Source organism: Nomia melanderi, chromosome 9 (genome assembly GCF_051020985.1).
Source record: "Nomia melanderi isolate GNS246 chromosome 9, iyNomMela1, whole genome shotgun sequence".
Classification (NCBI taxonomy): Eukaryota; Metazoa; Arthropoda; class Insecta; order Hymenoptera; family Halictidae; genus Nomia; species Nomia melanderi.
Genome location: NC_135007.1, coordinates 4,682,969 through 4,706,500, shown reverse-complemented (window position 1 = coordinate 4,706,500; position 23,532 = coordinate 4,682,969). Strand labels below are relative to the sequence as shown.

Here is a 23,532-nt window from a genome sequence, read left to right as displayed (position 1 = left end):
TTAGCAAGTAATAAAAGTTATCGTTTCTTAAGTACATTTGTACTATTCTCATTTGTTCACGTGCAACAACTATAGACACTCTAATGATTACGTCTATTCTCGTTAAGGATCGTCTTCATGAAAAATTCATGAAAGTTAGGTAGTAGGTTTGTTGCGTCGTAGTAACAGAGTAGCGATTCATGGAAAGCTACTGAGCGAAGCAAAGAAATGTTTAAAATCATAGTGTGTAAATACCGAATACGACTTTACGAAATAAAATAAAATAAAGGAAACGTGGTACATAATGAGTTGGAAATTAAACAAATTTTTAGTTAAAAGTAACTTATTTTTGTTCTTTAACACTGAGTTTATGGAACACGCCAATTAGACGCACATTGAATTTTATAAACATTATTTAGCAAATGTTTATGTCGATTTTGATTGATGCAATTATGCGAATGTGTAAATTAATTGCCAATTTTTAAAGCTCTACTTTCCAAATACTAAATGAACGAACACCAATTTTTCCGGGTACAATAGAATAAATTGTACAATAAATATCCGTAAACCTAGTGTTCAAGAAAATATACTGTACACGAGGACATGTTTTTCTCTATAAATGGCATTTAAATAATGACTATATGTCATTTCAAAATAGAAATTTTCATCATTAACTCTTTAGCCAAGGGAGACATAAAAATTACGTTCCAAACATTTTTAGTAATAAAAGACAGCTATTGTTCAATGTATATCACGTAGACCATTTACCTTCGGAACGGTTTCTCCAGTTGGAGCTGGCGCCGTGCGTTTTGTTTCTGTGGAGTCCGTGGTTTCTTCATCTATAACTAGGGGCGAGTCCTCTAAATCGTCCGTATCCGGATTATGCGTTGGCGGGTTGTCGTTCTTTGGCTCATCGGGAGAGGAAGTCGCGGTTTTGGTCCAACTGGAGTCGTTCTCCTTGCACGCTGATTGAGTGAGTGCTTCTTTCTTCGACAGATCGAGGGGTTGCTCGATAGTGGTTTGACTAACTGGATTAGCCAACGGTACCAGTGCTGGAATCTTCGACTCCCGTCGATCTCTCGCTCGAGAATTTTGGAACCAAACCTGATATGAAATTCTGTTAAAACGACTGTTTTCAATTTAAAACAACGATTATCTAAACGTATTTTCTGTGAATCACTTAGAAGCTCTTATCCTCTGTGTACGTTGTTATTACACGCACTTGTAGTATGAAACGAAAAGACGAAATTAATTGGAATAACGTGAGAAAAAGATCTTTAAACTTTGAAGTTTACGTAGCGATAGTAATGGAATAATTCTAGGATTTGTTTTTGGAGACAATTAAGAGTTTATATAAGCTAATATCGTAGGAGTTTTTCAGTTTCAGTCTGTAAGATAGATACATGTTAACATATTCCATCCGGATGTAAATAAGAATATGGCAATCAAAGTATTTCAGGTATTGATACATTAATCAGAGCTTAATCTTCAATATCAAACTGAATAATATTGCTGTATTAAGTCAAATGGCCACTTAAAGACGTCTCTCGAGTGCAACGGGTCAACAAAAGTAGATTTTAATAACTAACACAAGTAATAAGAAAGTATAATGTATCTAAGTAGAGTGAAAATAACATTAACTCGCAAGGTGGTTCCATAATTCACGCGTTAATCAACGGATTCAGAAATGTACCTGCACGACACGAGTGGGAAAGTTGATGTAATTCGCGATCATGATGATCTCTTCCTTCTTAGGCCGAGGATTAATGGCATAGTATCCCTTCAAGACAGCCAACTGTTCGTCGTCTATCAACGACCTGGCCCTCACTCTCCTCCCATTGTCATTGTGTGTTTGCGTAGCATCCTCCTCGTCCTCGGAGTCTGCTTCCGAGCTGTCTTCAGCTTTTCTTTTGTAGCTCGATTTCGTGCTCGATTGATTTACGTCCTCGAGCTTCGCCGCTAAACCTTCGCTCTGGGAATCATATTGATCCATGGCTGACCAGTCCGGATAGTGGGCCATCTCGCTGGACATTTCACTATCTTGATCCTGCAAGATTGTAGAACATTTCCGTTTAAAGTCCTTGTTTTCATAGTGTAATGGTTACGCAACAAGTTTTGAAAACCTCTAAGATACGGTTTCTGGTTAGAATTTCAATTTCTTCGAATGAACTTAGTAGATTCGATGAAACCATTTGCAGGTACGAATACACAGAGAAGTAATATTCTTGCAATAGATAGCAGAATTATTCTTTGAAACACTATGTTAAAAGTAGTACTGTGGGATAATTGTTTCTGAGTGTCTCTCTGTAAGTGCGTGTATGCGTTTTCTTGAGACGAAGAAAGTAAAGTGAGTTTTTAGGCAGTATCAGCGAATTTAGTAATTATAATTAGCCGATCATTAGTGTAGAATATGCATTGTTCTTAGTATAAGCGAATTGATTAGGGAGCGACGAACCGCACGAAGGTCGCCGCGACCGTCCGCCCGCGAATAAAGGGCAATAGGGCGTTTAAGTTTCTAATAGCGGGGCAATGGCCCAGGAAACAATAAGTAGTAGGTTTTCGGCAGCGGGCCTATGGCCCAAAGGAAAACAATCAGCGAAGTGCGATGACCGCGAGGTCTGTGCGAGTGTGAATGCGCGGGTCCTTGTGCGTGTATGAAAGTGTGTCGTTTCAAGTGTTTATATACGAGAAAGAAATCGTGAGAGCATTCTTAGAAGTCTTAGAGGTTTTAGAGTTTGAGCGTTTTACGAGTTTTGAGGTCTTTGAAAGTCTCAAGAGTTAACGAGAATTTAGAGCTCAGAGTTGAGAATCGTAGAAAGCGAGATAATCGCGAGTTTAGTGAATAGTAGAATATCTTTTTATAATCCGTTTTATTGTAAAATAAAATCAACTACTCCGTAGAACCACGAAGGGATTCAATATCTCTACCGATAATTAGAATAAAATCCCTACATTATGTCGAAGCGTCTCGTTTTCGAAAACAGCACCATGAGGCCCTCCGTGCACATTGTTCCACAATAATAGTAAGTATATATTTAATAATATAAAACTAGTATAACAGTACAGAAGTAAAAAATTATTTTTTTGTCCGATGCCTAGTGTTTGACGATTTTGGTGCATTGTACGGTCGGTTGAGTGTTTATACATTACCGACCGGCTTGCTGAAATGAAAACACGTTGCCAATACCAGCGACGTATTACTTCGATCCATTATAGAAAGAAACAATTTCAAAATATTTGATACGTATGAAGAGCTTATAATACGATTAACCCAATATATGAACAATAACATAATTCATACAATGTTAATTCACTCAATAAGCAGTAGTTTCGAAAAATTCTGGTCGGTAAATACAGACATTGAAAATTCGATTTTCTGGATCTCGGTAAGTAAACGCTAGCGTTGAGAATCCGGTTATCCCGGTGGGTAAAGTGTTAAGGGGATTAGACAAAATGAAACGATGATATACTTGATAATCATCTTCGAATTCCCGTTTCATAGTGGCTGGTGAGGTGGAGAGCTTCCGCACGTTCGCCTCTAGCAGCTGCTTGGTCACCGAGGTGTTCACCGTTTCCAAGATCCGCCGGACCGCGTCAAGACCCTGGGAATCGGCCGGCGCGGGAGATTCTTTACCCTCCGTGCCCTCCGTACCTTCGGAGTCCGCAGTCGATGGGCTCATAAGCTCCCGAGGAGATTCGATTTGCTCGGCTACCTCGTCCAATCTCTTGGAATGTAGCTGATTTAGAATTTTGCTCAAGGACGTTTGGAGAAAGTAGCTGCCGAAACCGATCATTTGAGGGAGAAGAGTCGGCATATCGTAAATACCTGCAACGGAATTATGTTTGTTGATCAACGCTTAGTCAGTATGCTATTTTATTCGATACAAATGTAGTTGCATAAATGTAGTTCATCACTTAATTAACACACAACGTGACTCGTGTGTAACTTATAATGGAGTTGGTGCTCTTCACTGTAGTTAATTTCTTCATTGTAGTTAAATATCACGCGAATGGGTTAATTGACCTTCAAATAGCGAATGGTGGGTAATTGTAATGTATGTCATTAATATTATGCATAAAATTTGAAGTAAAATTCCTTTTTAAAACCTGTGTACAATACCAATTCTGTTATATGTCAGCATGCCCACTTATTATGAGAGAATTAAAAGCTTTATTTAAGCACACAACAAGTTTCTATCAGTTCTTATTTACTATTCGCAGGCCTATCAAACGATGAAAAGAATTTGTACAAAACTGCATCGATATTTTTAATTTATCAATTAATTATATTCTGTGAATTCTACGATAGCTTATGTTTTAAAATACATTATACTATCGTTTAAATTAATTACTATTCATTAATTTTGTAATTACGTATACCTTATTCATTACGCTTGTATTTGTATTAGATATTAAATAGATAGTTTATAGAGTTGTATTAGGTAAGATTTATTTTTGGGAGACTAATTTTAATATCAAAAGAAATGTATTGAATTACTATTTAATCGTGCTACAGAATAATATGCTATCTGCTACACACGTCCCCCCACTCTTTATATCCTTGGACTATACTTCGTTGACCGTGTTATACTCAACTACTATGATATACAGAATGAGTCATCAGCTGTATCACCTTAAATTACTTGTAAACTGTTGTGTCAAATAATATTTCAAAGAAAAGTTTTATAACATCAAAGGGAATGTACAATATAATAAACAATTTTTTTGTCACTTTGCTTTTTTAAGCTTTTTAACTGTAATATGCTACAGCAACATTTGATCTTGTGACTTGTAAAAGTGTTGAATATTGAGTGCAAACTTATTATAGTACATAAGTTTAAAATAACCAGAAATTTCCGAAGTATTTTTTAAGATCTTAAGTGCAAACAATTTTATATATCTTCACTTACATACAAATAATAAAAAAAATTAATCATATAAAATCTTAATTTCAGTAACTAAGTAAATAACTGTTCAGGAATGCGTCACACATATATAGACTATTATACTTTTAAATACAAGAAATTAGTCTTTTTTTCAGAAAACGCATAGATAAAGTAAATAGAAAGTTTCGAAAATAATTAATGTATAAAATGTTGACCAATATCTCAGTAAACGTTCAATAAGTATGTATTTCAATACCTACCCTTTCGAATTGCAGGACCAAATGCCACATATTACATCAAAAAACTAAAAAGATAACATTATTGATGAAAAAAAAGAAAATAACAAAAACTAATCATTACATTTTACCATAGATTTTTTTTCAAACATTTCTTAACGTTAGATGACTTTATAACACTTCTATAACAATTTAAAGTATGCACGTTTTATTCAAGCCATAAAGAATACTACCGGAAACCACATGGCCGTTAAGCCGGTCGCCATTTATTGCTTTCACACAAGCTGGAGGAAGGTTAATACAATATTGCATTCATTGTACCCGAGCCTGCAACCATTGAGCACTGTCGAAGGTAAGGTAATAGGCTTAAAGTATGGGTCGAAAATGACCAACCGTTTTTTTCGGGATGTTAGTATACGTCGAGTAATATAAGATTTCTGTCAAAAATTTATGTTTCCTTCATCTTCGTTTTTTAATTGTTACGTTTAAGTAAATTGACTTAAACGTAACTAATGACTTATTGAGGACCAAGTTTCAATGCAATATCAATGAAATAAATGACTAATGGAAGATTATAGAACTTAACTATCAATTATACTACAATAAAATTTTGTAGAATGAATGTAATTGTTCCAAGAAGTTCATTGTAGATACATTACTTATTCTTCCCCAACAAAGGTAAGTGCTATTGGAAATAATTAGTAGTGATTTGGCATCACAGTTCTTACATTGTACTATTATTCAGTTGCTTACTTTATTAAGCATTTTTATTTCATATCGATTTCCGTTAATTATATAAATTAACGATTCTTTGCCGATTTTGAAGATTTGAACCCGCGTAAATGGAGAGACGGGTATATGTGGTATTAAACATATTTTTGTGTGTATCTCGGAAACTAAGCCGAACAACATGTCTATGATGTGTGCAAAACGATGTCCTTGACTATACGCTTCAAAGTTATTTAAGTTTGAGGAGGTGAAATTTCGAAATTGTCAATGTTTTTTGCGAATATCTCATGAACTAAAATCAAACGGCATTAACATGTATACGGAAAACTTGCACAGAATCACGTTCTTGGTAACATATTCCAAAATCACCGAAATCGGTGAAAAATCGCTAATCTATGTAGTTATGGGAAAGTTCCATATATTGGGTCAATTAATCAAATACTTCCATAATGTGTTTATGTTTTCTAGTAAAAAAAATTAAGAACAATATTGGCATTATGGTTGATACATACATGCAAAAAAACCTGAAATCAAATTTTGTTTAAACTATAAAAATAAACTATATGAAAATAATAATATCGCAAATCATACGCGAGCACTTAACTAAATAATTATACTAAACTACACAGAAACTATCATTTCACACTAAAAGATACCGTCAAAATCAATTTATATATGAAAGAAGCTATGGTTCAATTTAGGAGCCAGTCAAAATTTGGCTACAATAAGCTCCTCTTTTACGTGATTAAAAAGTTGTTGAAAAACAACCATAAATGTGAGAACATTATACACACAGAGGGAAAAGATAAATGGGTAGCCAAAATATTGTATAATGCGGAATGTTTTAACACTAAGGATTTAAAACTTCGCGTTTACTTTCATTCATTTAACTTTACATCAATTCCAATATTATCCGATTAATCTGTTTTTCAATTTTCATTTTTCCTTTTGTTTCTGAATCTACTTAAAAAATGCATCATCCAATTTGTTTACCGTTACTCTGTAGCCCATAACAGCTCATAACACAAAGCTCATAACAAAGGCACATGGTATTAGAATTAGTTAATGGTTTGTTATCATAGTACTTAAGTTATACTATTATTTAGTTACTCATGTAACAACATTTTAATTCGACATCAGTTTTCTTCTTGCAATTGTTTTCAAGCAATTCACAAGCTCCGATCATCTGTGACCACTGTGTCAGTCGACGTGTTAACGGTCGCTGCGAAATCTGTCCTTCGATATATAGGCCCTATCGATCCTCACCTGCTCCTTCCCGTTGTATCTCCTGATAATCGGAGGGTGAAAGCTTCGGCAGAATGGGGAGGAAAGTGTTATTGTTTGCCGCGAGCAGATCGACATCGCGCCGTCCCGGCGGCAGGGGTTGTTGCGTTTTTTTCGGGCCACGATCGACGCTCGTCACGTTCGCGTGCCTGGACTTCTTCAGGTTCACGATCAAACATTTCTTCGACGTCATATGGCTCGAGTACGAACCAGAATGAGAGAAACGTTTGCCGCAGTTGTTGCATTGGAATGGCTTTTCACCGCTGTGAATGCGAAGGTGCTCCTGCGCAAACGAGCAAAGGACACGGACGTTATTAACGGAAATCGTGTAAACGGGTTATCAAGTGTGCATACCGCTCTTCAGAAGTTTGGAGCACGTTCTGGTCGTTAGACAAATGAAAGTTCATGCACGCGGCAATTATTTCAATTGAAATATTGTTTTCTAACGATATGTTCCTTTGATGTTATTTAAAACGAATACTGTACATTTGATTGTAAATGTTTTCATTTTGGACATTTTTTTAATCATGCGATTGTTCCAAACTTATGAACGGCGGTGTATGTGTGAACGTAACTAATGTCTAAGAACTAAAAAACGGACAGATCAGCTCATTCGGTGCAGGTGTATCAGTAGGTGCATACTATTGTATTAGATTGTTGCACGTGAAGCTACAAGTTTTATACATAATATTTATTACTAATATCAACTATATGCGTATAATTTGATATAGCGTTTTGTGAAACTAAACGAAGTTGATAAGTAATTTAATATACGATGCTATATTATTTATTGCTGATCTTGTAATCACGTCATCTTCTAAGCTAATAGACGTACAATTTCAACATTTTTATATTTATACCATCTGGATGAAATAATAATTTGTGTAACCGTTTTAAAAAATAACATTTGTGTACTTATAAAATCTATAATCAATCATTATGACATTTATAAAATTTATACGTATTCGAAATTTATGACCTAGGATCAATAGTGTACCAATTAGAACCATAAGTAAACAACACGTGAAACGAAGATTTGCTTGAAAGAGGATGCAATTAATTTACGTGCAATAATCTAATATGTGTATGTTCGTATATTCGAAAATAGAAACGAAAGAATGTAAATCTTATTGAAAAGAAATCGTTCGAGCGGTTATAGAAGAAACTATGTAACCGAGTCAGGCGGTGCTGCGTGAGAGACCGTGAAAAGGAAACCAACGAACGGAAATGAAACGATGTACGAATGAGAAATGAAAAATAAGGGTGCACTCGTAGTACCTTGAGGTGATGCTTAAACTTGAAGGCTTTCTCGCAATGGGGACACTTAAACTTACGAAGCACGGCACTCTCATCATGGCTGATCATGTGCCTCTGGAGTCGGTAGACGTTTGCAAAGGTCTTGCTGCACACCTTGCAGGACTGAAACAATAAATTCATTCGGTCTTCAACTGTTTGATTTTTAATGCTTCAACCAGCTATCCTCTATTTAAATGGGTCTGTGTTAACCCTTTATTTAATACGTTGACTGCTACTAAAACCTTCAGCATTTTGTGTATCACTTATTTCTTTATACTAAAGATAAAATATATATTATAGATAAAATATTATTATAATATACTAAAGATAATATATATATTAATCTAAAACTTTTCTTTAAAAACATAAAATATAATAATTATTATGAGAGTTCATACATTTTCCTTAAATAAAGGAAAAGAAAAAATCGCGTTTATCAAAGATATCAACTTTGTCAAATTTCAAAATAAAAGTAAAATAAACTATGGAAATGTCACTATATAATGTACCACACCCCAAAGAAATATAGAATTATTAAAATATGTAAAAAATTGTCAAATCTATGTATTTTAGGTAAAAAATTACCGTTATTTGTTCACGTATAAGTGTTTTAACCCTTTGTCCTATGATTTTTTTCACAACTGTGCTTGATGACGTTACTTTATCGTTAATGATTTAGTACAAAAAGAAAAGAATTTTATATTTATTCTGTGTTTATTTAATTTATGTTGAAAATAAATAAATAACATATAGATTTGTCTAGGAATAAATTCAACAGTCATTGAAGTGTTAATAAAAGCTGTTAATTTAAGTTCAAGTTTTAATAAAGACTTCTATCATACACGTGAAGCATCTAATTTCGATCGGTGCCGTATTACTCTTCTCTAATACGTTTTTTATTTAAAAAATCTGTTAAATCAATTAAAAACAATCATTTTTCGTTAAAGAAAATTGCCTTATCTTTCATTTTTTACTTGAAATATTTATGAAGATAAAGATTTTCCACGTTTCTGTCGAATACTCGATTGCCTAAAGAAGTATATCAACGACCACATTATGTGATACGGTTCATTTCAAACACAAGCCCGCATCAAATCTCGGGATTTTCGGAATCCCCAGCATTCGTATGTAAGAAGATATTTTCAGGATCTCGTCCGATCCCACCGGAAATTTTCTCGTTCGACCTGAAGTTCGGGTACCCGACATATAGGACTACGCTTACATTCGTAATGGCGGAACATCGCTGTAGTTAACTGCACCATGGAGATCCTTTTTAACACTAAAACTGCCGAATGGGTTAAATTAACCCACTTCAGAATTTTGATTTTGCAAGTATTTAGATTAAGAATGCGTTTCTGCGAGAGATTTTAAATAAAATTTGTGTATTTGTACACATACAAGACTAAGAGACTCTTTGAATCTCATGAAACGTATTGCTTTAATTTCTATAAGAAATTGGAAATAACTCACTTTAATTGCTCAATAGTTGTAGTGTTAAATCAAACTTCCATTGAAAAAAAAGAAACTTTTCATTATTCTTGTATAATATTACTTTGCTGCAAAAATTTCGGGAATTCATAATTTCTAACGCTGCCATTTAGTTGTTTTTGTTATTTTTGTAAAGGGTTACATTTTTAGGGTTAAAAAATACTCATGCAACACAATGGAAAATGAAGTTGTGAATTCTAAAACAATACAAGTCCACATTTTAACGTTATCTATATGAGTTATTGGTTTAACTGTTTTCAGCTTACTCAGGCCTGTTTAATGATATTAAAACTGTACACGTAATAAAGATGTATTTGTATTTAGCCAATGTTTGCAGCAAGAATCAAAATAGATAATGAATGAATGAACGAAGGTGAAAAGGGAGATTGATTTTCTCGGAATATATTTTTTGTTGACTTGTGCTGAATTTATGTTGAAGATATTATATATTAATGTTTAAGGAGGATATTTTGAAAAACAGAAAAACCATTAATTCAAACTTATTTATGACTTTTCTCATGCTTTCTCGAAACTTTTGCAGCAATTCATGTAATGAAATGATATAATGAAAATCAACATTTTTACTCATTACGTAAGAATCAAAATAAAAAACTATTTTGCTATTATTAAGACCCTACTTCCAAAGTAAACTTTTATTTACGATGAATGAAACATTTTCTTGCGTTTCGTGCAAATAATTGATAATAAAATTAGTAAAACGAGTTTAGTCGCAAAAAAATTATACGATGTGGTTAATTTCTGTTTCATGAATTAAAAAAAAATGCATTATTTGATTCCTTTGGAAATATAATATTACCTATTCATGCTTTTCTCGTTGCTTCATTGTTTTATATTTATCTTGTCGTTTTATTTTTGCTTGCATGTCCAATACTTGAATTCAAAATTTTATTTAAAAAACGTTGGAAGAAAAGAACAATCGACATTAAGTAGACTATAGCGATAGAATTTTATTTGACGAAGTATGCATGTAGCTTCATAATGACGCTGTTGCTGAAGATTACGAAACCTACGAGTTCTACGTTACAAATTATAGTACGAGCATAGAATGTAACGAAAATTAAATTGTTAATAAATGTGAGCACATATCTATTTATGTCTTCGATCATCAAAGAGGTTGAAAATTCTGTACATATTAGAAGTGCATTAACCCTGTTACGTTATTCGGGCTTTTTCTGACCTGATTACCATTTTTTTATCACCGTATTGTTCATTTGACCTTTTCCCTTTTGGTTGTATTCTAATCTTATTAAAAATACTTCAAAGTTAAAAATGGTATAGGAAAATTGTTACTAGACTGTGTATTCTTATTTTTTTTTTAATAATATTTCAAATGCATAGATATGTACATTGAGGACCAGCTGGGTTAACTAATAATATCTATAGAACATGTAAGCATAAACACTGGAAGAGTTTTTATTTGTTTAGCAATATGGAAATCGCACATATCGTGATGTATCATAGAAATAGAAACGTAAGCGAATTTTACTAATCTGAAATACACGAAACGTAGCAACCAATAAATCAGATGGAATTGAATGTTTTTCCTAGAAGTTGTCATTCTCGGAAATTATGTGAAAACAAAATCGATCTATGGAAATAAAAAACTCAGGCTATCTCTGAGAAATTTATGGGACAGTTAAAAAGGTTTACAAATATTATAAGATTTTTTTGCGTTTTAATGGATCTCGAAAGAATGAATATGGGCAATATGGGCATTAACAACAGGTGTGTAGTTGGTGACGTTCAGACAATTTTCGTTCAAATTATACATACTAAATAAACTGGGAAAGTACAAACTAAAACTGTATATAAATATTATGAGACAGCGAAACATTGCATTATTGCTGTCTATGAATTCAGTAGAGGACAGAAGAAAATACAATTGTAATTAGTACTTAACATATTTTTGGAAATAATCAAATAGAACCGTTATATACATGAAAATTTTTTACTAATAGCACACCTTCGGCATGCATCTTAAGAAAATATATTTTTAGAAATGTAAACGTAACTTGTAAAACTATTCTGTAATTGTAAAAAATATATACAGTAAATCACAAAAGTATTTGAACAATCCATGAAAAATTGGCAACACATTGAATTGTTATAATTTTTTGAATATAAATTGTATAATAAAGTAGATCTGTATACAAGGATTACTTCATTTGAAAAAATTAAGTTGATTTTTGTATTTCTATTATACATCTATAAAAAATCATTAACATCAGATTATGGTTCCCTTGAAACCAAGCCATATTGGTTTGATGCATTATTTTCTATAGTCAAAAGTGAATTATGCAAGTCGTGTTTTAAATGTATCACACTGTATAAGCAAGAACCGGCTACAGATCCACGTGAATCCAGGCGTCGTTTATGTGATAGCACGAACCATCAGTACTGCAAGGATTAACTCGACGTTTGATTTTATTGTAATCGATACGTATTTTATAGAATATTCTACGTATAAGTTGAATTTTGGTACTTATCAAATATTTTTTAATGAATTAGTGAAGTATCACAGCTAGTTTGATCTAAAAAATATTTCTAATACCTTTCCTGCATTTAGAAAGTACAGATATTAATTAATTATATACGAAGTACTTATATGCGTTACTATGTAGATAGGAAAGGAACATTTCTCTAATTTACAGATTCATCATTTAGCAAATGAATTTACGGTAAGATTATAATGAGGTACTATACTTCTATCCTCATGACATATAAATAATGTCTAGAACAACAAAAGGGAATAAAAATAAAATGATATTGGATATCTTTTATAAGGCTTGTATTAAAATGCAAGAAATAGTAATAAGCAATAATAATCAAGCTACTGCTTAATATTTTACTATAAGTAAACACAACAACATACGTAACACCATATTGGAATATTATTATTTTTTCAGAGATATACTTCCGTTAAATTTTCTGCTTTCTATTTAACGAGTCTTTCAAGGATCGAATACTCATCAAACCGAATAAATACCACCTTTCCAAGGCTAAAATTAATAAGTAATTACTTACGATACATAAAAAACGAAAACAACGTTGTGTCGGCTACTAATTGTTATTAGTCTGTTTATATGTGAGAAGTTCTTTTCTAATCATTTCTTCATACAAACACAAAAATGGTGTTACTACATTTAATGTGACTCAGCGTAAATGTATACTGGGTGTGACACAACTTCAATGATCAATGTCTCATAAGCCATGAACTGTCCGCCAAAATCAAGTACTCATATACTCAGCTTATCAAGCAATACGATCAGTCAAAGATTCAGCAATTAGTCATATACATACTAATCAGCACAACTCCTACCGTTTCTCCGAACATTTTTCGCGATAACTCTAACGCCCCACCTCCTGCCCCTTAGTATATCCCGCGCTCTAAAATCAAGTGGCAAACATCCAAAACAAGGAGCTAACGAAAAAAGCAGAGGGAAGAAAAGGCAGAAAAAATTGAACCGAGGACAGGAAAGAAGAAGAGAAAGCGGCGGAGAAAAAGAGGACGGAGTAGGAGAAAGGTAAATAGGGGGTGGGAAACCGTTGGCTGGTCGCGCATGATCGATAATACGCCGGGAACAATGGAGTCCTCTCGTCCTTGACGTTAGTTTCACTCACCACTTGGGGGAATTGAGCGTTGAGATCGTTCTTGTCGATGGCGTAGGTGGTCTTGTGCGTGCCCTCGAGATGGAGCTGAAGAACGTGGACGTCCCGACAGAGGATGCCGCACTGGGGACACCTCTCGCCACCCTGTTTCGTCGATCCGCCCTCACCGCCACCCCCGCGTCCACCAACGCCTCCACCACCACCTCCTGTTCCTGTTCCTGCTCCGCCACCACCACCACCGCCGCCACCTCCACCACCACCACCGACGCCGCCACTGCTGGCTTCGCTACCTGGCCCGCTACCACCTCCAGCGGCACTTCCTGTGGTTGGCGCCCCGGCCGCGCAACCTCCGCCCACCTCCGCGTTCACGACATCTGCTGCCTCGTCCTCGCTGCAACCTGAAACACGAGCCACACGTGCATCGTTATTTGTCGCCTCTGTCTACCCTTTTTTTTCTTTTCCGTCACGATTCTACGCTCCCTCTACCCGCCGCCGCGCGAGCTATCGGTCGCTTGTACACACTGATAACAGGCCGCGGTTTGGATCCACGAGTGCGTGCACACACCCTCGTTTTCCCTGATTTCGGGGGATTCAGAGTGATGTATGCGATCGACGTTGACGATCGGTTTTTTTACGGTCTGCGTTACTTTTGGTTTTATAGAGGCGATGAGTAAATTGGTTTGAACATTTTTTTGAGAAAGGTGTGGAAATGAAATTCGGATTCAGTAACCCCTTGCCGTGTAGAACGAGTGCGAGTTGTACAGATTTCTAGATCGATTTGGTAGAATATTATTTATTATGGAGTTTGCTATTATATGTCTTTTATCTTCAATGTAAACGTGTATACTTAGAACACATGGGTTTGTTTGCGTTTTCTTGAATTATCGATGGAATAATAGAGAATTTTTAAATTAGACAGGTTAATGATTAATAGCGCAGAGTGTGGTATTTTTCAGTGGAACGTATTACTAAATTATTGAATAATTAAACCATTATATAGTAGATTATGTTAATAGCTTTATTTCAATCTCTTCCGTTTAGAAATAAGGTTTAACTTACAATTCGATTGATTCACACTCCCATCCACCTATACATCTCTGTTGTTTTCTCTTGCTGTAATTCTTCTTAATTCTTTTATTGTTTTCTCTTGTAATACCTTAATAAGAAATCTGTTACAGTATTTAACGTTTTCTTAAAATACTATACACAGTATTTTATAATATAATCAGAATCCTTTTTGAGTGCTAGATTGTTAAATGAGTAAGTATAGTTGCAGTTACTTGAGTACTATGTACTTAGTATATACAATATGCTCGTTTTGTTACAGACGTAACAAAAAATAGTTTAATCTAAGGATAAACGCTTACACAGTAGTTATGCAGGATAATTTTGGTGAAAGTTTTGGAGAACCTTCCCCATTGCTTCAATGAACTCAAAAGGTAGAGAAAATTGATGTTATAATTACCGTCTTTTATTCTTCTACAAGAAAGAATTTTCTCTACATTTATAAATATGGAGAATATTTTGTGTATTTTAGAAGACCGTATAAAATGAAGGTTACCTTACCCCAGACTTAATTTGAAACATAACGTATGCAAATTATTATTCAAAGAAAAATTTCAAATCCATTCTAAGAAATTCTTTTTCATGAATGAAGGCTGTCCATATGATTGTAATAACTATTTTTTCCAATATACCAAGAACCGGTAAAATTGTTCTCAAAATGTTATCAGTAATGTGAAACGTCTTCCTGAAGTTTGTGAAATATTGCCGTTATCTTATAAGAATCCCCCCTTAATAATTAATGGTTTCAAGAAATAGTGTTTGTGTTGTTGTTGGCGTAAGATATTACACTCAATAGAATTATTTCATGGTCGTAAGTGATGGACAAAAGCCCATAAATTCTGTTTTAATAACCTCTCCGCATAGCCATAGGAAACATGGGCTTCCCTTATTTATTTGCCATAAAAGGAACTCGGATAATATTTATGAGTCAATCTTAGTAACGATCGACAATTTTCGGCGCATCACCAGAACATAGTAACAAGTAAAACATATTTGTTCACTCTTTGCAGTTCGAAGTATTTCCGAATAATTATTCCAAAATTTCCATCCATATCATATCATTCAATTATATTTTAATAGACCTTACTAATTTAATCATAATACTTGAGGATACTAAGGTTGTAAATAAAATGTAAATGAAATATTATAAACAAATATAACATGAAACAATAAAATACTTTTATTCCAATAATGTTAGTGAAATAAAATCGAATATCGAGATTGTTTCGATATAGATTCGAGAAGGATTCAATAGGAAACGAAAATTCAATTCAAAGAATTCAATTATAAAACAGATGAATAATAAAAATATGGGTGGTGCATAACATCTGTGGTTATTTCAAATTTGGATTACATAGTGTAAGAAAGTAATGTGAACATATACTTTGTAATTTCAAGTTAAGTTTAATGAATACAGTAATCGTAATATTCATGGTATGATTGGACAACGATTGAGAAACGACAAACTATAAACACAATTGAGATAAACAAACTTTGTTTCTAAAGTATTCACTCATTTTGAATGAAATTGAATATTATTCATATTATATTAAATCGGGATGGAATTGTTCAATATATTCAATTAAAAATTAAAATGTTGCTATGTTGTCTATATTATATATCAGGTGCAATCTTTCAACATAGCAGACACTCTATACTTATACTAATAACACGCTATGTGTTTTAATATTATTGAAAACAATCTCAATGTCTTGCGACAATGATTTAAAATTTTTACGATGCCGAAGTAGAAGTTACTTGTAGGTTGCTTTAAGATTTGATCAACACAAAACGTAAAACGCGAATACCTTCGTGAACGAACCCAATTGAAGGCAGAACCACTACACAGTCTGCACGTCGTTTGGTCGACGTTCATAAATATACAACTGTAAAGAGGCTGAGCTCTTCTTCGTGAGGTAAACTGGTAAAAAAAATGTCGATCAAAAAAGAAAAACTCCATTACTTTACATTTGCACATTTACAGTTGATCTAACAATCGTATCAAATGATATCAACAAAGTATTACAACAAAAAATAGTCTTATTTAAATGATAGAGCATTTAAACGACAAAGCAGTAAATGAACACTGTAAATATATTTATCCATTTTTATGGTAAGAATAACAATTTTGTATTCGTAATTAAAATTTTAATGAAAGTTGAACCTGTGTTTCTCGAAAAAAATTAAATCGAACCTAGTGTATGAAATACATAACTCTAACACCTTTCATACGTTAACTCTTTATGTATCATGCGTCATACATATGTGACACACTAATTTCTTTCTATAGCCAAGCGTCACACATACAAGGTATCCTATTTTTATTTATAAATGAAATTATCGCCGGAACTATTCGTTATTTAAAATATGTCTCAAATTTTTCTGTTTTGGGAAAGCAGAAATTTGGTACGCTTGATTTGTCTATAACATACGTGGACGTATATAGAAACTATGAAAGTTTTTACTATTTTTGCAAATACAATCATGTAAAAAGTGTTAAATAGACACAATTGCATTTAAGACACCTTTTAAATAACGAATAGACCCAGAAATAATTACATTTGTACATTAAAGTAGGAGACCTATATGTGACTCAAATTCAATTTTCTTTAAGATTAATGGATGAAATGTTATTTCTTTTCATCAGACATGCTTCCGTAGAGTAAAAATAATAAGAAATTATTAATCTTATAAAATGTCTACTTACCCTACTCTATTTTATATCATATATTATCAATTTTAATCTCCCGCCGAAACTATGGATTACGTAGACTTCACCACGAGTTTTCATTTTTATTGCAAAATGATATCAAGATGTAGCTAATTTATTATTTGTATACCAAATTGGGGATTACAATAAGTATCTTCACATTTTTACAGAACTCGCGATAGTGAAAAGTTAATATTGTCAGTGATCCGAATCAGTCAAATCAGTGAATTCCGAAAGAAATGGCCAGTTTAGTTATCATAGATAAACAATTGATACAATTACAATTTATGTTTCTCCATTTGTAATTTCAATCCTTATCGATTATTTTCCAAGAAATCAAATCTGGTGACCTAATCCGTTCACTTTTCATTTGAATGCGTTTCAACTCCATAAAAATATACCTAAGTATGTCATGTTACGTAAAATGTTGAGAATTTGATTCATGCCATGCGTACCAACTTTTTCTATGAATCAGCGGCAGCGAGAGGGTTAATTCATTGGAAAACAAACACTGACAAGTGTTCAGTTTAAATTGGTCCTCCTCCGAAGTTTATCCTAGCGTCGATCAACGAAATCTCAGTGTTCGGTGCACTCGATTCAATTCAGAAGAGATCATGGAAGGAGACTGGCGTGAAACGATTTCGTCAAATTTGGTATCGGTCCTCGCGATTTCCCCGGCGAATTGTGGGATGGTTCGGACGTGGGTTTCACCTCTGTGAACCGAAACACACGGAGCGATCTCGACCACGCGTGTACACCTCGTAACGAGCAATCGATACGAACGGCGCGGCTCTTCGAGTTGGAAACGTGTTTCATGGTTAACTGGCGGTTAAATGAATTTTCACCGACCACCAAGAGAAACATGCAGCATGGCGGAGAGAAGAGAAAGAGAAGAGGGGTTGAGGCTCGAAGAATCGAACAAGCAGAAGCAACGTTTAACCCAGAGGCAAAGCGACGATTCGACGTTTGGCAAATCGCCGGACAGGATAAAATTTCGTCGTGAGTCACACGGCGTCGAAGATTTCTGCATCGCGGCCGGGGATTGTGTTTTCGGCTTTATATTTATTCGTCCCGCAACACATGCCTCTCTGACACGTGGCATACGTCTTCCGAGAGGAAATACTTCCACTTCTACGATATAGAACTGCGAGTGAGACCGAGTGATTCTTATTACTAAAACTACCGAGCAGTTAAATTGACTTTTTGAAATTTCTCTATAGCAACTCCAAGATGGCATCTATTGAAACTTTAATTGATTTACAATTCAGTTTGCGCATTGGTAAATCAATTTCTCTAATAACTGCTTAAAGAAACAGCTGTTACCCTTTTAATAATTGTAAAAAGGAGAAATCAGGAATGGGTCATTTTGACCGACCTAATAGTTTTAGTATTAATACTTTACGGATGAACGACAAGATATGTCGCGTTTATTTTACAGTTCTAACCAGTTCACTGCGTTTGACGAGTATACACGTTATTTTAAAGCTTGAAATGATACTAATGCCTTAAACAATGAATTATTTATTTTTTCACACGGACATGTGATACTTCGTTTTGCTTTGGTTTTTCATTAAAATATACCCTACGTGCATTCATCCTGGATTTGACGAATATATACTTTATTATTTAATTTAATTGCGACCATTATTAGAGATTTCTGAAATTAAATTCCACAGTTAACAGGTTAATAGTGTGGAAAGTGAAACAGCGTACAGCCTTGCGGCGGAGAGTTATTGAAAGGTCACAATGATATTTTCCAATTTTTTAGGGGGGGGGGGGGGGTGCAATAAAAGTTTGTACCCAGGCAGCAAATATCTTTGGTGCGCCCCTGCCCCTCAGACATACTCGAATGCATTTTAGCATGCGCTGCAGGATGCTGTAGTGAAGGATGCAGTTGACATAAGTGTTCGTTCACCTACCGCATTCAGTATGTTCAGTTCTGAAAAGGCTGAACACGGAAGGTAGTCCTTGGCGGCAGGTCAAATTGGTTTACGACCACCGGTGTCGCGAAAACTCGAAATCTCGAGCAGTCGGGTACCACATGTGCTAGACCTGCCGGAAGGACAACTTTCCCAATCATAAATTATACCGTACCCCCAGTATCTACAAATGTCTAACAATAGGAACAATTTTAAACATTTCCTCTGTAATAGTCAAGAACCCATACCAGACATACCTACTCACACTTCACCGTTTTTCAATAGCAGAATTGGAGCTTTACCCATGCATAAGCAAGACAAACGTAAATTAATAAAATAGCTGGTACAGTAAAAATTTGGTGGAACAAGATCACAAACAGGAACAAGTTTTTCGATTAATATTAAAATTAGTTTTAAACTATGAATTCTGTGTCAATGTTATTTGTATTGGCACATTTTATTGTACTGAGTATTAACATTAGAACTACCAAATTGGTCAAATTGACCCATTCCTAAATTCTTCTACAAATGCTTCTCTGAGAAATTACTGAAGACATTGATTTAGTAATAAACAAACTAAATCATAAATTTATTGAAATCTGAATGCTGCGTTCTTAGAGTTCCTATAGAAAAATTTTATAATATGACGAGGCACACAGATGTTTGTGTACCACTTTAACGATGGAATTTTATTTTAAAATTCTTTATTAGATATATATATAATTTTTACAACTAACAGGGTGATGACTAGTGTTAGTAATAATAGTAGTTGGCCACAGCATGTCAATAATAATAATAATACGACTGTAACATATGATAATGATTTATTTACTTTTGTATACACTTATACATACCAAAAGGTAATTTAATAAAACCTATCAAATTACTTAATATGATTTAATAAATTAATTAACTTCATGTGCATTATAGAAACAGTTAAGAGTCAATTAAAGAACAGTGATTAAACATGGGAAATAATTATAAGTCAAAATTGTAAGAGATGTTTTCTGACAGTTTCAGTAAAAATAGTGTTACAGATCCAAATAAAAAGTAACATTTGTATCTGCAACACTTCGATACTACTGCGCATCAGAATCTCGACACCATCGTCGAAAACAGTTACCGTGCAACGGAACGGTCGGAGTCCACGAATTTCGAGGCTAGATAGTGCGAACCGGTGAGCACATCGGGAAAGCTCGTGATCGAAGGGAAAACCGATGGAAGAAAAACGGAAGTCGCGCGCCACATAATCTGCTCGGTAGCGGTTCAGCCGACTCGTGCACCACGAGGCGAACTTTGCTCGCGGTGTACTCTGATAAAACGTCGAAATGGGTCAGAGCCGTGACCTTTCCTGCCTTCCTACGTGCCATAGCGAGGATGTATAGCCGTGTCATGGATCTACGTTGCCTTCGATGTTGGCTTTAAAGGCCGACATGTTCCGTGACTGTCGGCGACGATAATACGTCGCTCGATCATGTCGCGACGAACATTAGGAAACTATCGCGATCAATTATGTCTACACCGTTATCAAACGTTTCCCACCGGACGGTAGAGTCGCGCAAACAGAAAGTGAACATACATTGGGCCCTAGACTTACGTCCTAATTGGTTCTGAAGTGAGCGACGTAAGTCGAAAAGGACGTAAATCGGAGTATACAGGATAGACATGTATGCATGTATGCGAACATACATGTCTGTACATATATTTATCATATTAAGAGATATAGTAAAGGTACCAGTAATTGACTTATTATCAGTAATTCACCATTTTTCAGGACAACGTGGAAAATAAGGTTTTTAAAGATAATAATCTTTTGATAACGGCACAATAGATATGCTGTAACATCTACCAATCCAACTTCGAAACACTTTTACCTGAATTAAATTGTTTATCGCAAGAATTAATGATTTATTTTACTGACATTGGTTGTATGCCTCCGTATTGTAATATTTTTAACGTTATCGTTAAGAAACGGCGTATAATTCACGGTAAGAAATTCCTAAGCTTTAACTTTTTATAACTGAGTTCAAACAGCATCTTCACGTATAGAGCCCCTCTATTTAACAAAGGAGCAAGCGTTCACTATTATTTATATAGAAAATTTGTCTTAACTGATCAACTACTGATACTTTTATCTTACATTTTCTTTGAATTGTATAAAAATGACAGAAGGGGTTATATTTATCTAGTTAATTGCGTTTGACGAGTATATATATCAGCTTAAGACTCTAAATGATGCTAACTCTTTGAATGATTGATTATTTATTTTTTTTAGATAAACGTATGATTTTTCTCCGTTTCGCTTTAGTTTATCGTTAGAATATATTATAAGTGCATTTAGGCTGCATTTCACGAGTAGACACTTCATTACTTGATTTTGTTGTACGCACAGTAAGACATGTTTTAAACTAAATTCCACAGTTAACTGGTTAAAAACAATTGACCACCGTATTACGTGGAGACAACGTAACTGCGAAACAACGTAAATCGGGAGGACGTAACTCGGGGCCCCACTGTACTTTCAATCGGTCATCGTGAAGCATCGTCTGTTCCTCGACGATATTTCACGGGGAATTAATTCGGGGATGACGGGACATTTAGCTGGATGCTTTCATTGATGACATCATTAACCCCCTATCTTACAATATCGCGTCAGACCCGTGATAAACATTCCGAATAGAAATTGGCAAATGTAAATGCCATTCTATTCCTTTAATTCTTTCATTGTGTCAACAATAATCAATTTTTATTAGTATAAATAGAAATAGAAGGAAAAAGAAAAATTGAAAATCTGATTAATCGGATCATACAGGAATCGATATAAAATAAAACGTAGAATTTGCAATCAAATGTTAAAACCGATTACTTGACCGGTCGTGGTACATTTAGTGTGAATAGATTACAAGTTTTTATTCTAGTTATTGTAAAATTTTATTGTAATACTGTACAATTTTACGTAAATAGTGACAGAGAATAGCTTTTTGAGTACAAAGGGTTAAACCGGGGTTCTTTACGCATTTACATATACAAATATATGTATTTCTTCCGTTCTCTTTTAAGTGAATGGTATAATTTTTATCAAAATCTGAAAATTAATTTTTATCATAACAAAATAAGCGGATCAAATTCTTTTTTAAATTTATAAAGTGTAAAAGAAATGAAATTAAAAAATTCTGACATCCTATTCCACAAAATAAATTGCTTCAATATTGTAGAATATTTAAGAGTAATATCTTAACAAACAACGTGTTCATTATTAATAAAGCACAAATTATTAAAAAAGAAGATGAATATGAAAAAATTATCATTTTGAAGGAATAAAAAATAATTCAGACCGCAAGGATACTATCTGCATTCTTTTTCACATTCTTCAATTCGAGGAATTTCAAACGCGTGATCGATCCCCTTTTCGCTTTGTACTGTTTCCTGGAAGCGTAGATATTACGTCTTGAATTGGAGGAATGGCGAATCGGAGTAAAACTCACTTTTAACTTTCCGATTATAAAAACACTTTGAGATGTGACATCTATTTCACGTGATATATCTAGAACTTAGAGTCTCAATGCTTTGATGTTCAAAAACTATACAAAATCGTTTGCAGAGTACCGATTTCCAATACTTCTTATACTATTTCGCTGACTGTAATTTCAATTTGATGAAACTCGAAATTAGTCTACTTTGAAAAATAGTAATCGATTCATGCTTTGCGGATAAGTCTTGTCAAATAAACATCAGGTTTCTATGTCTAGGATTTAAAATAGCTGAAATGGCCATGAACAATGAAACCCATTATTATGAATGTCAGATTACCTTCTTCTCATGTTTGGTAAGATTATTATAATTTTCAATCGTATATAGAGTAAATGTAGGGAATACAAAATCTCCAAGGTGTCTAAACTGATGCTACAACTCAAGAGAAGAAAGAAAATTAAATAGAATTGTAGTATAAAGTCTTTTCGTAGCTCACTTGATATTCAAAAAAATAGAGTTAGAGTTTCCGTTTGATACGCGTGTCATTCTAATAAAGACTGACTAATATCTCTGTTCATTACTTATCGTTTCTACTTACTGCATGCAGGAGCACATGTGCAAGAGATAAATTTTCGTTATCGATTTATTCGGAATGAAGTTTCATACAAAGAAACGTAAGGCGTTGCTTTATAGTTGCGTATTATAGTACATGCACTTTCAATGTTGAACGATTAAAAAATTTAAAGGTTGTTGCTAATATAAATCAATATTAATAATTGTAATTGGATTTCTTAACACATTAACAGACTTGGGCAGAAATCTATACTGAAAAATGTACT

The 23,532-nt window shown here is 34.0% G+C and overlaps 1 protein-coding gene and 1 long non-coding RNA gene across 4 annotated transcripts in view; one reads left to right on the top strand and one right to left on the bottom strand.

Annotated features, from left to right (window-relative positions):
* zfh1 (Zn finger homeodomain 1) overlaps positions 1 to 23,532 on the bottom strand; it is a 55,184-nt gene that overhangs the window by 8,159 nt on the left and 23,493 nt on the right. For all 3 annotated transcript variants that reach the window (XR_012999436.1, XM_076370929.1, XM_076370928.1), the window contains exons 2-7: positions 13,541 to 13,926; positions 8,393 to 8,533; positions 7,097 to 7,397; positions 3,450 to 3,805; positions 1,673 to 2,026; positions 748 to 1,083 (exon numbers count right to left, since the gene is read on the bottom strand). Coding sequence is in view for 2 of the 3 variants with exons in the window: in XM_076370929.1 (XP_076227044.1) it covers positions 748 to 1,083; positions 1,673 to 2,026; positions 3,450 to 3,805; positions 7,097 to 7,397; positions 8,393 to 8,533; positions 13,541 to 13,926 (1,874 nt within the window). In the remaining variant the exon portion in view is untranslated. The remainder of the gene's footprint in view (positions 1 to 747; positions 1,084 to 1,672; positions 2,027 to 3,449; positions 3,806 to 7,096; positions 7,398 to 8,392; positions 8,534 to 13,540; positions 13,927 to 23,532) is intronic.
* On the top strand, positions 51 to 3,665 carry LOC143174928 (uncharacterized). Its single transcript, XR_012999437.1, has 4 exons — positions 51 to 276; positions 2,881 to 3,002; positions 3,079 to 3,365; positions 3,482 to 3,665. It is a non-coding gene; the product is annotated as an uncharacterized LOC143174928 (long non-coding RNA).